The sequence below is a fragment of the Neophocaena asiaeorientalis genome, unplaced genomic scaffold, assembly GCF_003031525.2.
Source record: "Neophocaena asiaeorientalis asiaeorientalis breed wild unplaced genomic scaffold, Neophocaena_asiaeorientalis_V1.1 scaffold294, whole genome shotgun sequence".
In the NCBI taxonomy this organism is placed as follows: Eukaryota; Metazoa; Chordata; class Mammalia; order Artiodactyla; family Phocoenidae; genus Neophocaena; species Neophocaena asiaeorientalis.
Window position 1 is genome coordinate 4,003,766 of NW_020173945.1, and position 13,383 is coordinate 4,017,148.

At 55.3% G+C, this 13,383-nt stretch overlaps 1 protein-coding gene across 3 annotated transcripts in view; it reads right to left on the reverse strand.

Annotated features, from left to right (window-relative positions):
- Nucleotides 1-3,447: 3,447 nt before the first annotated feature.
- The window catches only part of PER2 (period circadian regulator 2), a 38,496-nt gene continuing 28,560 nt past the window's right edge, over nucleotides 3,448-13,383 (reverse strand). For all 3 annotated transcript variants that reach the window (XM_024752773.1, XM_024752771.1, XM_024752772.1), the window contains 6 exons: nucleotides 11,832-12,652; nucleotides 10,533-10,719; nucleotides 9,723-9,773; nucleotides 9,420-9,609; nucleotides 8,331-8,481; nucleotides 3,448-5,677 (listed from right to left, as the gene is read on the reverse strand). In XM_024752773.1, the coding sequence (XP_024608541.1) occupies nucleotides 5,528-5,677; nucleotides 8,331-8,481; nucleotides 9,420-9,609; nucleotides 9,723-9,773; nucleotides 10,533-10,719; nucleotides 11,832-12,652 (1,550 nt within the window). In that variant the 3' untranslated portion in view covers nucleotides 3,448-5,527. The remainder of the gene's footprint in view (nucleotides 5,678-8,330; nucleotides 8,482-9,419; nucleotides 9,610-9,722; nucleotides 9,774-10,532; nucleotides 10,720-11,831; nucleotides 12,653-13,383) is intronic.

Below are 13,383 nucleotides of genomic sequence, written 5' to 3' on the forward strand. Positions count from 1 at the left end.
CCGTCTGGTCCCCGTAACTTGATGCCCGTGACAGTTGGCAGCTGCAGCCGCTTCGGGCGGAGAAAAGCGGCAGCCTAGCCAAGAGCGACAGGTGTTGGCCGCGCCTTTGTCTTTGCCGCTTTGTCACTCGGGCGGGAGCGGGCGGTGGGTGCGCCTCTGTCCGCCAGACGACCGCCACCCCCACGGCTGGCCGCCCATCTGTTGGCCCAGCCTCCGTGAGGGTGGGGTGCGTGGGCGGTGGGGCAGCTCCCTGGGGACCGCAGCCTGGCCACAGCCCCACCGGCCTAGGTCCACGGCGTCTCCTGGCACAGCCAGAGTACCAATTTGCCTTCAGACCGTGAAGCCTTTGCACAAACACAGCCTTACACCTGGGACACGCTGGGATCTCCCTTCAATGGCTGTTTCCTCACTGTTCAGGTCTCAGCTTCCCTTTACCCAATCCTCTGCTTCCCTCCCGGGACTGGGATTGTCAGGGCCTGGTCTGTGCCCCTCCAGGTTCCAAGCATCCCTGGGGGTACAGTCCGACCTAGGACCCCTTATCTACCCCCAGCACAGAGCCTGGCCTAGCAGAAGCACTGGGTAGGTAGGGAAATTGAGAGAGTGTCCCAAGCCTAGCTGGAAGGCAGCAGGGGAAAGAAAAATCCAGGGACTGCAGTGTGGTGGGGTGGTAGGACTAGGCCCCAGACACCCACCTGTGCCCCCAGCCATCTGAAGATGGATCTGGCAGCCCTTCAGGTGACTGTTTCACTTCAGCTCCCCGCCGAGGGACCTCCGTAGGTAGGACAAGTTTGGTGAGTGGCTTGATGGTTCCCAAAGTCACCTCACTGACCTCTGTAAGTACCTGGGAACCCCTTCTGCTGATTCTCACCTGGCCGTCTCTTTGCTTTTCTGTGAGCAGGGCCCGGGGATTTCCCCAGCCCTGCGCTGTTCACCCAGGTATGAACCCACTCCTTTCCTTCAATCACCCTGTGTCGTCCTCAGTCTCCCCCACAAGCCAGAAAGCTTAGTTCTCTTCCTCCCATCCTCCCCTGCCTGGTCAGAGACCTGACTACCCTTCCCCCTCTACTCCTAGTGGAGGGACTGACAGAGTGGGGGAGGGGCTTGAGTAGTGAACCCCAAGAGAGCCGATAGCTGGCCTGTAACTTTACTTTTCTTCACCATTTAGACATCGCCCCAGGGAAGGAGATCCCCCCCCACCCCAAGAAACTACAATTAAGCTTCTACTGAGCTCTGAGGGGCTCAGATATGGAAAAATAAACTCAGTGATATTTCTTGTACTCTGATTCATACCCCTCTCGTTATTGATTACGTTGTTTGAATAAGATCAAACAAGTCGTTTAGGACGCTCTCCCTGAAAGGCAGTTTGTATTGGAACCGGATGGTCAGGGCTCTGGGGAAGGCCTCTGGGAGAAGACTAGTAATCTTTTCCTGATTGGATGGGGAACTGAATGTGGGAGGTGGAGGAAGAATGATAAAGGCAAATGGTGCAAGCAAAAAATGAAAGGCAACTAGGAACTCCGGGAAAAACAAAAAGCTGCTGAAGAAGAGAAGTGTAGTCTTAGCGCCTACTTGGCCCAGTAGCCAATTCTTTCACAGTCAGAACGAGCTAACATTGTTCACAGGGTTTCAACATTCTAGAGTCAATCTATAGAAAAGGCAAGGAAGGCTTAATTCTGGTTACAGGGTATAAAATTGCTTTGTAAAAACAAAAGGACAGATGACAGCTGTCAGGAGAAGGGAGGAGGCTGAAGCATGGGCTAGGGACCTCATAACCCTTGTCGTACATGGGGTGGGGGGCTTGAGGAATGCTGTCTAGAGTTAAGGAAGGAGAAATTAAGTACTGGGGTATGCCTCAGTCTGACCACGTACCCTTGGGGAAGGAAGTATAGGGATAGAGCGGGGAGTGTGAGGCAGCAAAATCCTTCTTGGTTAGACTGGAAGTTGCCCACGGCCTCATCTTCGAAGTCAGCCTCCACTTCCTTTAGTGCGCCCATTGGCTGGCTGGCTTGGCCTTTTCCTCCCAGAAGCCTGGCTACTCCGTCTCAGGACCACCACACCCTTTCTTTCTCCTTTGCATGGCCTCGTCTAGCAGGCACGCTTCCTGCCATTTGTCCCTTGGACTGATCCCCCTTTCAAAGGTTGCCTGAGCACAGACTTCCTGAGCATTTGGGCTCTTTGATCCCCTCATATCCAAAAACAGAGGCCAACAGAGGCTGTGCAGGGCTGCAGTGGCCACAGGGGGACCAGTTAGCGGCAGGGGTGGCGAGCCATAAATCCCCAGGGAACAAAGACAGTGGCCAGCCTATGGATGTCCAGGCCCCTTGTGGGCAATCAGCCCAGAGGCTTGGAGAAGCTCCTTTTGGTTTAGAAATAAGGGGAGCACATGCCCTTGGGGATATATGGTAGATAAAAATGCAGTTAAGAGCCCCCGAAGGCACTCAGACGTTCAGTGAAACAGCCATATCTGGCCACTTAGCGGGTTTGCAGAGGCCTCCATGCTCACTGGGAGGACTTTGCCTCCCCAGACCCCAAGCACCACTTGGATTTAGGCAGCCAGGACAGGAAGCGGCGTCGAGCCCTCCCTCCTGCTCAGGGAGCTTCTGGAAGGCTGGGCACCAGGGCCGGATCCATTCATCTCCCTGCTCCGACACCACAATACGGTCCTGGTGTGAAAAGTGGGGTGGGGGGGAGCAGGCCTCCACTGTTTGACCAGGCCCTGCACGACTTCATCGCTGTGGAAGGAAGGACTGCGGGGTGGGGTGGGAGGAGGCTGCCACGCTGCCTGTATCACCTCTGATGGAGACACGAGGTCCTTTAGACCACTCTGCTTTCAGCCCCGTGGCCAGCACACAGGCAGCCAGCCCAGGTGAGACAGACTATCCTGGAGGGGGCAGGAAGAGAATGGAGCAGGTGCCTGGGGTCACCGCAGAGTGGACAGGGGCACCAGGGGCTGAGCTGAGTGGCCCTACTCCCCATCTGTGAGTGAAAAACCATGGGGGAACGGGACTCCAGGATTAGATCTAAATCGTTGGGGGTTCACTGGGGTGGGGCTGCATGTCAGAGAGGAAGGGACCAGCGAGAGGCACCCTGTGCAGGGGAAGAGGTGAGGGGGGCCTTTGTGACAGAAGAGTTCCTAATCCAGAATTTCTAGGGTTCTTTTTTTTTTGCGATACGCGGGCGTCTCACTGTTGTGGCCTCTCCCGTTGCGGAGCACAGGCTCCGGATGTGCAGGCTCAGTGGCCATGGCTCACGGGCCCAGCCGCTCCGCGGCATGTGGGATCTTGCCGGACTGGGGCACGAACCCATGTCCCCTGCATCGGCAGGCGGACTCTCAACCACCACGCCACCAGGGAAGCCCGGGTTCTTTTTTTTAAAAAACGATTTTGATAATCTTTGATCTCTATTCAGGTTCCTGTTCCTCTGTGCTACATTAAAAATACACACAAATAAAAATAAAAATATACTTGCTTTATTTACCAATTTTCTAAAAGGCAAAAAATCATAAAAAGACACAAGCAGTCCAACAAACGTATTGCACTGGGTGAAGAAAGTCTGGTTTGCACATAAACAAACCACTTGTCCGGCAAGGTTTAACACGTCGTTACACAGACTCTGAGAGCTTATTTACATTTCTTTTTAGGAATATATTAAAAAGAAGGCTCAGTTTAAAATCGAGAAGAAGTTTTTTATAACACCCGTGTAAGCACACATACTAATGAAAATGTAAGACCCGATGCGTGGCACCGTGTAAACAGTTTCACAAAATGCTCCTGCTGTCAACTTCTCAGCACACGTCAAAGCTCCGCAGCAGTTAACAATCAACGAATATACATAAATGCTAAGATAATGCTGCCGGTAAACACTGCTAACAGGAGGGAACGTGTTGGCAGTCCTGTGTTTAGGGAAAGTCAATGCAACTTTGGCTCCCATCTAATCCCTTAATGATCTGACTTTAGTGGCAGGAAGCAGTTTGTAGCATCTAGTCTCCACACAAATGCATAGACTACACCTTGTCTTGGGTATCTGCAGGTGATGTGGCTTTGTAAATTAAAAAAAAATAAAAAGTTAAACTTTCTGTGTTCGAGTTTATGAAAAATATATGATTGATAGTCAGGCATAAAGTGGTTTGACTGAAAACCAACTGGATTACAAGGAGACGTCACCTGTTCTAGTAGCTGCTTCTCCAGCAAAGAACAGGGGAAGCTGCCCCCTTTCAACTTTCTACAGACGCGATGCAATTGTAAGTCAGCTGTTTCATCACTGGCAGCTTCTCATTCACCCGAGGGACCAACGTAACATTCTTGCAGACAATCTTTGGGATAGACGATGCAATACGAGGTTTTGCAAAAAGCTGGGCCATCTGGTCTCACTTTTCCCCAAGTGTCCCATTCACCTGAAAGTGCCAGTGGACATCACCACAGAGACCGGAAATCGCACCACTGAGGTCAGGTTCATGAAAAGAATTAGGGGGTCCGTGTCCCAGCCCAGGTGTGGTGAGAGCGGTTAGATCACGGCACCCTGGAAAACACAGATGCAGCCACCAGCTAAGTCAGGAGAAAGCACTGGCTCAGCTGGGCCAGAGCTGATGTCTCGGAAGTGCCAATCAAAGAATAAATACGGGTGGGTCCCAAGTGTGGCGATCAAAGCCTGGTTTGCAGAGGGAAGTCACAATAAGGGGATGACCGACAATGTGTTTTTATCTACATATTGGCTATCCCGGTCTGAAAAGGATACGAGAATGATGTCAAAATATACACAAGGGTCTGTGTATTTCTGAGGATGTATATTTCTATGACGGAGTTGGTCACACAAACCACTAGGCATCTTTAGTCCAGAGCGAGCATTTCAACTTCGTTCACCCCAAACTTAAGCTACATCAGGTGAAATGTTTGCTGCTACCACACTTGAAGCTGAAGCCGCTGGTCTGCCAAACTACGCTTCACGCCATTTAATGCAAAACATTTTGAAAGAAAATTAGCAGAGGCTGTGATCTCCACTTGGTATGTTTTAAAAACATCTAATCTGACTAAATAATTTAGATAAAAAGCAGCCCCCCGGAGAGGACATAATTTGATCTGATCCAAACACACCCTGGGGAAGCTCTGAAAGGCCGGCCCCTCAGTGCGGAGTCACCTGTGGCATCCTAGCTGTTGGTCACAGCCCCGTGCGATGCCTCGGGACCGCCCACGGGGAGCCAGCAGACACTGCTGCTCTGGCTGAGGACGCTCAGCCGCTTCCCCGACACAAGGAGGGAAGCAGTCCTTCTCAAGTTAAACAATGATGAAAATCTCCTCCCCTGTCCCCGAAAACTCCATATTTATATTTTAAATACAAAAAGCTATTTCTTCCCAAACTTCTCCTACCCGCCACGGTTTTAAATCACCCCTTCGGAAAACGATGGGTTTTTTCTAGAACAAAAAAAGCCATGTAAGTATATCCGTCCATTTCATTAGAAACACAGGTGAAGACCCGCCCTCTCCTCAGAGCACCATCTAATGTACGCCACTGGCTGTCCCGCTGTGGGGGGTTACGTCTGCCCTTCGTTTCTGTGACTCAGGGAGGGTCCGTTTTCCTCTTCTGTGGTGCTGGTTGTTCCGCTGAGTCCCGGAGTAGGGGTAGCTTCCTCATACCACATGCAAACGTTGTCTTTTCCCTTGTTTTCACAGCAAACACATTCCTTAAAAGAAAAAATGTAAATCAGTAACAAAAATGAGATCTTTGGTACGAAAAAGTAGTTCAAGCTGAGAGGGGTGCAGGTGATCAGGAGTCAGCCGTGAGGCTGCTGGAGGGTGAGCAGGTACCACTGGGCATGGGACCCCTGACTGCTCTCCAAGGAGCCAGAGCTCTTCCCAAGAGGTCCCTGCTCCCAGCTCCCCAGGCCCCTCCCTTGTCTGCGAGGTGGCTGTGCATAGCGAGGGGACAGCATCAACCAGAGGCTCTAGTGCCAGCTCCTCCTCTTTCTGCCTGTGGGACCTGGAGTTGCTACCGGCCTTCTCTAACCTCAGTTTTCTAATCTGTAGAATGGGATAGCAACAACGTACTGTCTCGTTTGTTCATTTCCCATCTGTTAAGCACCTGTCGTGTTCCAGGCACGTTCTAAGCACTGGGAGTCAGCAGTGAACAGAGAGGAAAATCTGTGTCCCAGTGGAGGTGACCTCCCAGTAGCCGAATGAGAAATGCTCCAGTGTATTAAAAGATGGGAAATGCGGGGCTGACGTGGAATAAGGCATGTGAGGACGTCTGTAATTTTACTGATGTTCCACTGAGAGAGTGACTGTAGTGGTTTTAAAATACGCCCACAAATTCTTTGACACCCCTTCCTCGGAAGGTGGAGGCCTGGACTCGGTGACCTGCCACTAACAAAGAGGAGGTGATGCAGGTGACATGTGGGTTGTAACAGGCACTGCAGCCCCTCGGTTCTCTCTGGGGAGGCCGGGATCATGTCATGAGGATACACAAGCAGCCCGATGGACAGATCCACACGGCAAGGAACTGAGGCCTCCTGCCAACAGCCAGCACCAATGTGCAGGGACACGAGGGAGCCTCCTTGGAAGGGGATCTTCCAGCCACCATCCTGTCTTCAGATGGCATGAGCCCCGGCCAATGTCTCACCTTCACCCTCAGGAGAGACCCTGAGCCAGAACCACCCAGCTAAGTTGCTCTTAAATTCCCAACCCAAAGAAACAGTGGGAGATGATAAATGATTATTATTTTAAGTTCCTAAGCTTTGGGGTTATTTGCTAGGTAGTATTAGATAAATAACACAGCAGCATGTGAAAAAAAGACTTGAGGGAAGCTGGAGTGAGCCATGTGTCTGTCTGAGGAAAGAGGAGTCCAAGCAGAGGGAAGGGCAGGTGCAAAGGCCCTGAGGCAGAAGCCTGCTCGATGATTTCAGGGAACTGGAGAGGAGGGAGTGAGGGGAGATGGGAGCTGTGGGGAGGGGGTGTCATATTTTAACAGCTTCGCAGCAATTTATTCTGATTGAGAAGCGGCACCGCTGGAAGGGCTCAGAGCTGAGGGGTGACGTGATCTCACTGTAGGGGACAAGAGGGAACAGAGTGCAGCGGGGGGGATACTGTGACAGTCAGGCGAAGCAGCACTGTGGCGTGGACCAGGGTGGTGATGCTGGAGGTGACGGGAAGGGGCTGGTTTCCAGCCACCTTGAAGGTCAAGCCAGTAGGACCTGCTAGTGGACTGGATGGGGCACGACAGAAAGAGAGTCCAGAGGGCTGTGGAACGACCAAGAGGGGTGATGGAGTCACCCTTGAGTGGGTGGGAAGACAGTGGGTGGGCTGGCTCTCTCTGAGCATAACCAGGACAGCAGATGAAGTTCGACAGAGGTGGACGCTAGGGAGTCTCGGCACGGAGACACTACTTTCGGTCAGGAGGAGAGAGCTGACAGCGCCAGAGGGAGTGTAGACAGAAGAGGAAGGTGCAAACGCTGAGCCTGGGCGCATCCACACTGATGGGTACAAGAGCGAGGGGCCAAGGGGCCGGGGCCAAGGGAGGGGTGCTCTCAGAGGAGGGGCCGGCCGTCACTGAATGCCGCGAGTGGGTCGGTTAGGGTGAGGACGGAGACGTCAGTGGATTCAGCTGCTGGACCTGGAGGCCTCGACGAGAGCAGCCTCCCGGGCAGTGCTGGTATGGGGGTGCTCTGAGGGGAGCGGGGAAGAGGAGCTGGGGTACAGAGACACCTCTGGGACCCTCGGGAAGGAACAGAGACAGGAGGGGCAGCCTGGCGAGAGTGGGAGGGAGGGTGGGGACCTGCTGTCTCCCTGTTACTTAATGGTCTACGTGGATGTTGAGGGTTTATGACAGAGGAAGTGTGTGTGTGGGTGTTTTCACTGGAAACAGAATTGAAAGAAAAAAAATTCAAATTTCAGCATGTGATTGAGACTAGATATTTAGGAGACCTTTTTGGAAACAGTGTTGAGAAGCCATTGGAAGAAAGTTCTTTGAAGGAAACCTAACAGTGTGGTGGTATTTTTTTTTAATGAACTTTTTTTTTTTTTTTTTTTTTCGGCACACGGGCCTCTCACCGCTGTGGCCTCTCCCGTTGCGGAGCACAGGCTCCGGACGCGCAGGCTCAGCGGCCATGGCTCACGGGCCCAGCCGCTCCGCGGCATGTGGGATCTTCCCGGACCGGGGCACGAACCCACGTCCCCTGCATCGGCAGGCGGACTCTCAACCACCGGGCCACCAGGGAAGCCCTTTAATGAACCTTTAATCTTAGAAGTTTTAAATGTACAGAACAGTTGCAAAGACAGCACAGAGCATTCTCATCACAGTGCCTTTTAATGCAAAGTCAGAAAACCCGCTCCAGAGCTCACCGCCACGTCGAAGGCCGCGGGCAGGCCGCCCGACCACATCCACGGGTGGACGTCCTGCAGCTCCTGCCTCTGCCTGTCTGTGAACCTGGGCTGGAGCCTCTGCAGCACCTTCAGCTTCTCCCTGTCCTCCTGCAGGACCGTTTCTAAATTTCTTCATGAAATATTTAGAAATAGGGAAGCTTTAGAACGTCTCAAGGGCTTTGTTTTTTAAAGAATATACTCGTTTTCTACCAACACTTCCAGTGTTAATCATGTAATTTTAGATGATTTTGTTTAAATTTCCTTTCCATTTAAAATAAATTACCCTACTTAAGGTAACGTCATCTCCCTAGTAGATAGTCTGTAGTTTTTCCATGAAGATGATACACCGAGTTCTGATTTTCATTTCACTTGAGTGCAGCCATGGGAGCCGGGTATCTGCAGACACTTGGTTCTGTGCCCGGGAGGTTCTCACCAGCGAGGTGGTAGGTAGACAAGCCCTCCCCTGCCACCTGCCGACACTGGCCTGCCCCGCAGCAGTCCTGGAGACAGAGCCCTGGGCTCCCCTGGCGCAGAGGCCTGGCTGTTCTGAGCCTCAGGGTTAATCTGTCCTTCCTCCCCACCATGTCCCTCCACCGAGGGGGCACTGCACAGGGGCATGGACCCTGATAGGTTCCAGGTTCCTTGGAGTGGTCAGAGCTGAGGCCCAGACCCAGGTCCCTACAGAGCAGCCAGCAGCCTCGGGCTGGTCACCCACCTTGACTCTTGGTTTCTGCATCTCTAAGACACACACACACACACACACACACACACATCACTGACCACATAGGGTTGCTGGCAACAGAGCAAAAGAGACGACGTTGGCACGAATGCCTTGTAAACGTCTTGTGACACCGTGGCGGGTCCCCAGAGCCCGTCATCCTGGAGGCCTGTAGCAGGTCACTCTGCGGGCTCTGTGTGGCCAGCGGCACCATCTAGAGGAGCCCTGCTTCCACCTGTGCACTCAGCTCAATCTGAGATAAGGCTCCCGAGGGAAGGCCTCTGGCCTTGGCGTTCTGGGGAAACCTGAACCCAGCCCTTCACCGTCCCGAGCCGGCGGTGAACGGTTACCGCGAAGGCATCTGGTATGCCATCATGACGCTGTCGTCCGTGTGGGCCCCGAGCAGCCAGACGGGGTCCTGGAGGACGTCCTTGAGGCGCTCACTCTCCGCCATGTCCACCTTCCCTTTTGCTCTGTGGTTATTCTCCGGGGAGTCGACGCTTCCAAAATACTTGCTGGTGTGACTCGTGTTGCTGCTGCCTTTAAAACACAAAGCACGGCAGGTCAGAACCTTGACTACTGCACTGACCTTGCACGCTGTGCTCGTGTAAAGGAACGGCAGCATTACAGAGCTGAAGGGTTTTGTTTGGTACCTGGTGCCTGGGTTGGTGGACCTTCCCTTCTCTTTCCAATTCTCGAGTTGTCTGGGTAATTTAAAGACAGGATATCAGCTGGTACCATGGAGGTGACTCTCTCCTGGGGAGGCCCCGAGGAGTCCAGGTGGGGCTATATCTTAGAAGCCGTGCTCTTCTCTCCCAGGCTCACTGCCCCCGGACTAAGTCAGGCCACAGAGAAGCTGCCCCTGTGAGCGGCAGGCAGCTGTCCCGGAGCGCCTCCCGGCAGGCCTCCCACAAGGAGAGGGGCCCGCTCACTTCAGGGGAGCGGGGGTCTTACGGTCTGGGGAGAGTGTGTGCTCTTCCCGTGGGGCGGTTCCAGATCACACCTGAATGATCCCGGTCGGTCCACACGCTAGCTTCTCACCAGGGGATCTAACTCAGGGAGGCGAGCCGCTGCCAGCCCTCCCGGCATACCCGGGGAGCCCCAGGGACAGTCCAAGCAGGGCCAGCTGGGGTGGGGGGCCTGCAGTGCCGCTGAGGTCAAGAGCGACGGGCAACAGAGGGAAGTGGGGCGGGCCGGGGCTGCCGTCCGCACGGGTGGAGCGGGGTAGGAGGAACCCAGCTGCCTGTCTGAACGGCCGAGGGCCCCGAGGAGCTGCTCGGGGTGCAGCTGGACGCCTGCATGTCGGGGCCCTGCCCAAGTCAGCCTGCGGCTTTGGGGTGACTGGCTCCCTGGGGGCCGGAGAGTCAAGGACACCCAGGTGTATCACGTGAGAATCTTCCAAACACACCTGCCACCTCCCACCCCGCCCCGACTCCCAGGCGCTCCCAGCACCACCTACATACCGGCCCCACTTGCAGATGCATCACAGCCCAGCGAGCCGGAGCCCAGGGAGCAGGAGGCGGCGGAGGCCCCGCTCCCGGACGGGGCTGAGCCCATGGCCGAGCGGAGGTCCTCACGCGGCAGGACGTGCAGCAGGCCGCCGGGCGTGCACAGGGCGTCGCTGCTCTGGGCATCCTTGGGCTGGTCGCACTTTGGGAACAGGGCGGAGACACCAGGTCAGGTGTCCGGTCTGCACCAGACTCTCAGGGACACAGCGGGTGCACCCTCCTTGGACCGCTGGCCCTTCCTCCACGTGCCACATGCACAGAGCCCGTGGTTACTGGGGCCACAGCGGGACTCTCGGTAGTGGGATGGATGCCATCTAATTAAATTTAGTTTGGGGGGAGTCCCACTAAAGACGGCAGCTCTCGGATCCCTGCGGGGGAAGCCTCAGGCTTGTTCCTCCGCCAAGGCGGGCAAGTGTCTCCTGCAGCACCCCAAAGCTGCTCCTCACAGAGGCAGGGGCTCTGGCTGCCCGGCTCCCGCACCCGCAGAGTGGGGGCGGGCTTGGACATGAGGGGGGCTTGGCCTGGGAGCGCCCCCACCCTCCAATCCTTGGAACCCAGACTGTAGGCCCGGGAGTCAGGAGGGCAGCAGCCGTGCTGGGACAGCCACCCCGTTCCCACTTGCTCTCCCAGGAGCACTGGCAGGGGAGCCCCGCACAGCTCCTTCCTTGGAGGGCCCACGGATCACACTGCCTCAGCGGGTGCGACCACACACCGAAGCTCTCAGGACACAGAAGCATTAACTGGAGATCATACAGTTTCATTAACCGAGTACGAGTGCACGCCAACGTCCCTCAAGACGTGGGAGGATACACACCCATGGCACTGGCTTCCAGCTCCCTCCTGGCCCTGCCCCTTCACCGTGAGCCCCTCTGCCGCCAGCTGCCCTCCAAGGCGCCTCCGTTCTGACCTTTCACCTGACTGCGCTCTATCCTGGAAGCATTCACTGAAAACCTGGAGGCCCATGACGATGAGTCACGAAATCACCTGTGGCTATTTGGAGCCTGCATCTGCCATCAGACAACAAAACTCCCTTTTCCCCTTCAGATCCCACGACAATAAAAACTGGTCTACTCTGATAGGGTCTTTTACCCGGAAAATGTTATTTCCTAGCACACGTGTTTATGTCGGAATTGAAATGGTCTGGTAGTAACCTCAGTGCGGGGACCACCTGAGGTCAGGATGTTCGTGACCCGCCCGAGGCGGCTGCGTTCGCCACCTGCCTTCGTTAGACAAAGGGCATCAGGAGATCCTTACGGTTGGCGGTGCCTCGGGCCGCCGGTCCCAGGATGAGCCAGGCTGGCAGTCGGGCCCGGCTCGCACGGTCTCTGTGGGCCCCGTGGGCCCTGTGGCCGCTGAGCCGCCCTCGGGGGCCTCCTCCAGCTGCAACAGGCTGAGCTGCAGGGGCGAGCTCCCGCGGGAGTGGAAGAGCGGCGGTGAGGTCCTGCCTGCGGACCCCGCGGCTGAGGGCAGGGCGGCCTGGGCGGCCACGTGCGACACGGACAGCCCGCGCTCTGCCAGGGCACACGTGTGCGGGTGTTTGGGGGATGAGGTCCGACCAGGGAACTCGGGCTGCGAGGCAGGAATCACCTCGGACGGCAAGTTCGGCTGGCCGGGGAAGAAAGCTGGGGGCAGGCTCGGGGTCACCGGAGAGAAGGGGCAGCTGGGTAAGACCAAGGCCACGACCGGGGGCAAGGGGCCGGCAGACGGTGGGGGCTGGACCGCGAACTCGCGCTGGGTGTCCACGGGCAGCGCGAGGCCGGCGTGGGGAGTTCCGGGTGCCGCTGCCACGGTCCCTGGAGCTGGCACTATCCCTGGGGCTGGAAACATGGGCAGGGAGTAAGCGGGCACCGGGGTGGGGAAGGGCATCGCGGGGCAGCTGGACTGGGATGTGTCCGACGGTGACCAGGCGGTGGCATTCAGGCCCACCAGCGGCAGCCGCTGGGGCGGGGGGCCCCCAGACCCAGGGCTCCCCAAGGAGTCTCGAGGCTTGACCCGTTTGGACTTAAGTTTTCTGTTCTTCCCCGTTTTTTTCCAAGATGAATCTATTCCAGAGGTATTTCTTAGTCCGGGAGCAGCTAAAATAATGGGAAAACAAGAGTTAAAATGTAAAAATTATGTTATGTTTCCTGTTACATCAATTTTCAGAGATTTGTAGGACCTCAGAAACCTGAAGGCACCTTCCAGTTCAACAGTCAGTCCCACCCTCCCCATCGCCAGCCTGGGGATCACGGGGCCACCACCCGGTCTTCCCGGATCCTCAGGAAAGTGAGAAAAATCAGGGCAACACGTTAGGTTTTCATAAAACTAGATTCAATCCATTTAAAGGACCACCCTTTGTTGCGAGATCACATTCCTTGCTTTCTTCTCATATTAAAATGCCGTTTCTTTCATGAAGTAATAGTGATAAGTGGCATCAAGAAGGTTTTATTTGTCCAGAACAGTAAGAAAGCTGGAAGTCGATGCTATTCCCCAAGGGCGGTTTGTGACACCTTAGAGGCAGAACCGCTGGTCTCATCTAACCTTATCTGTCAGTGTTACTAGCTTCATCGCTGCTGTTCCTAAAAAGAGATGTTTCCTGCTTAGAAAGCTTGTGATTCCAGCCCAGTGAAGGCAAAGGGCCGAAGGAACGCTCGCCCTTGGAACCGAGGTCTTCCTCTCTGACGATGAGTGCTGCTGAGAGGGCCTTTCTCAGGAGGCTGGAGAGGCTCCACCCAGTGACATAAGGGACCCTGGGCATGTCCCCCCCGCCCCACCTCCCCTGGGCACCGGCCAGCGCTGGGAGTACTGTGGGCTCGGGGGTCATGCC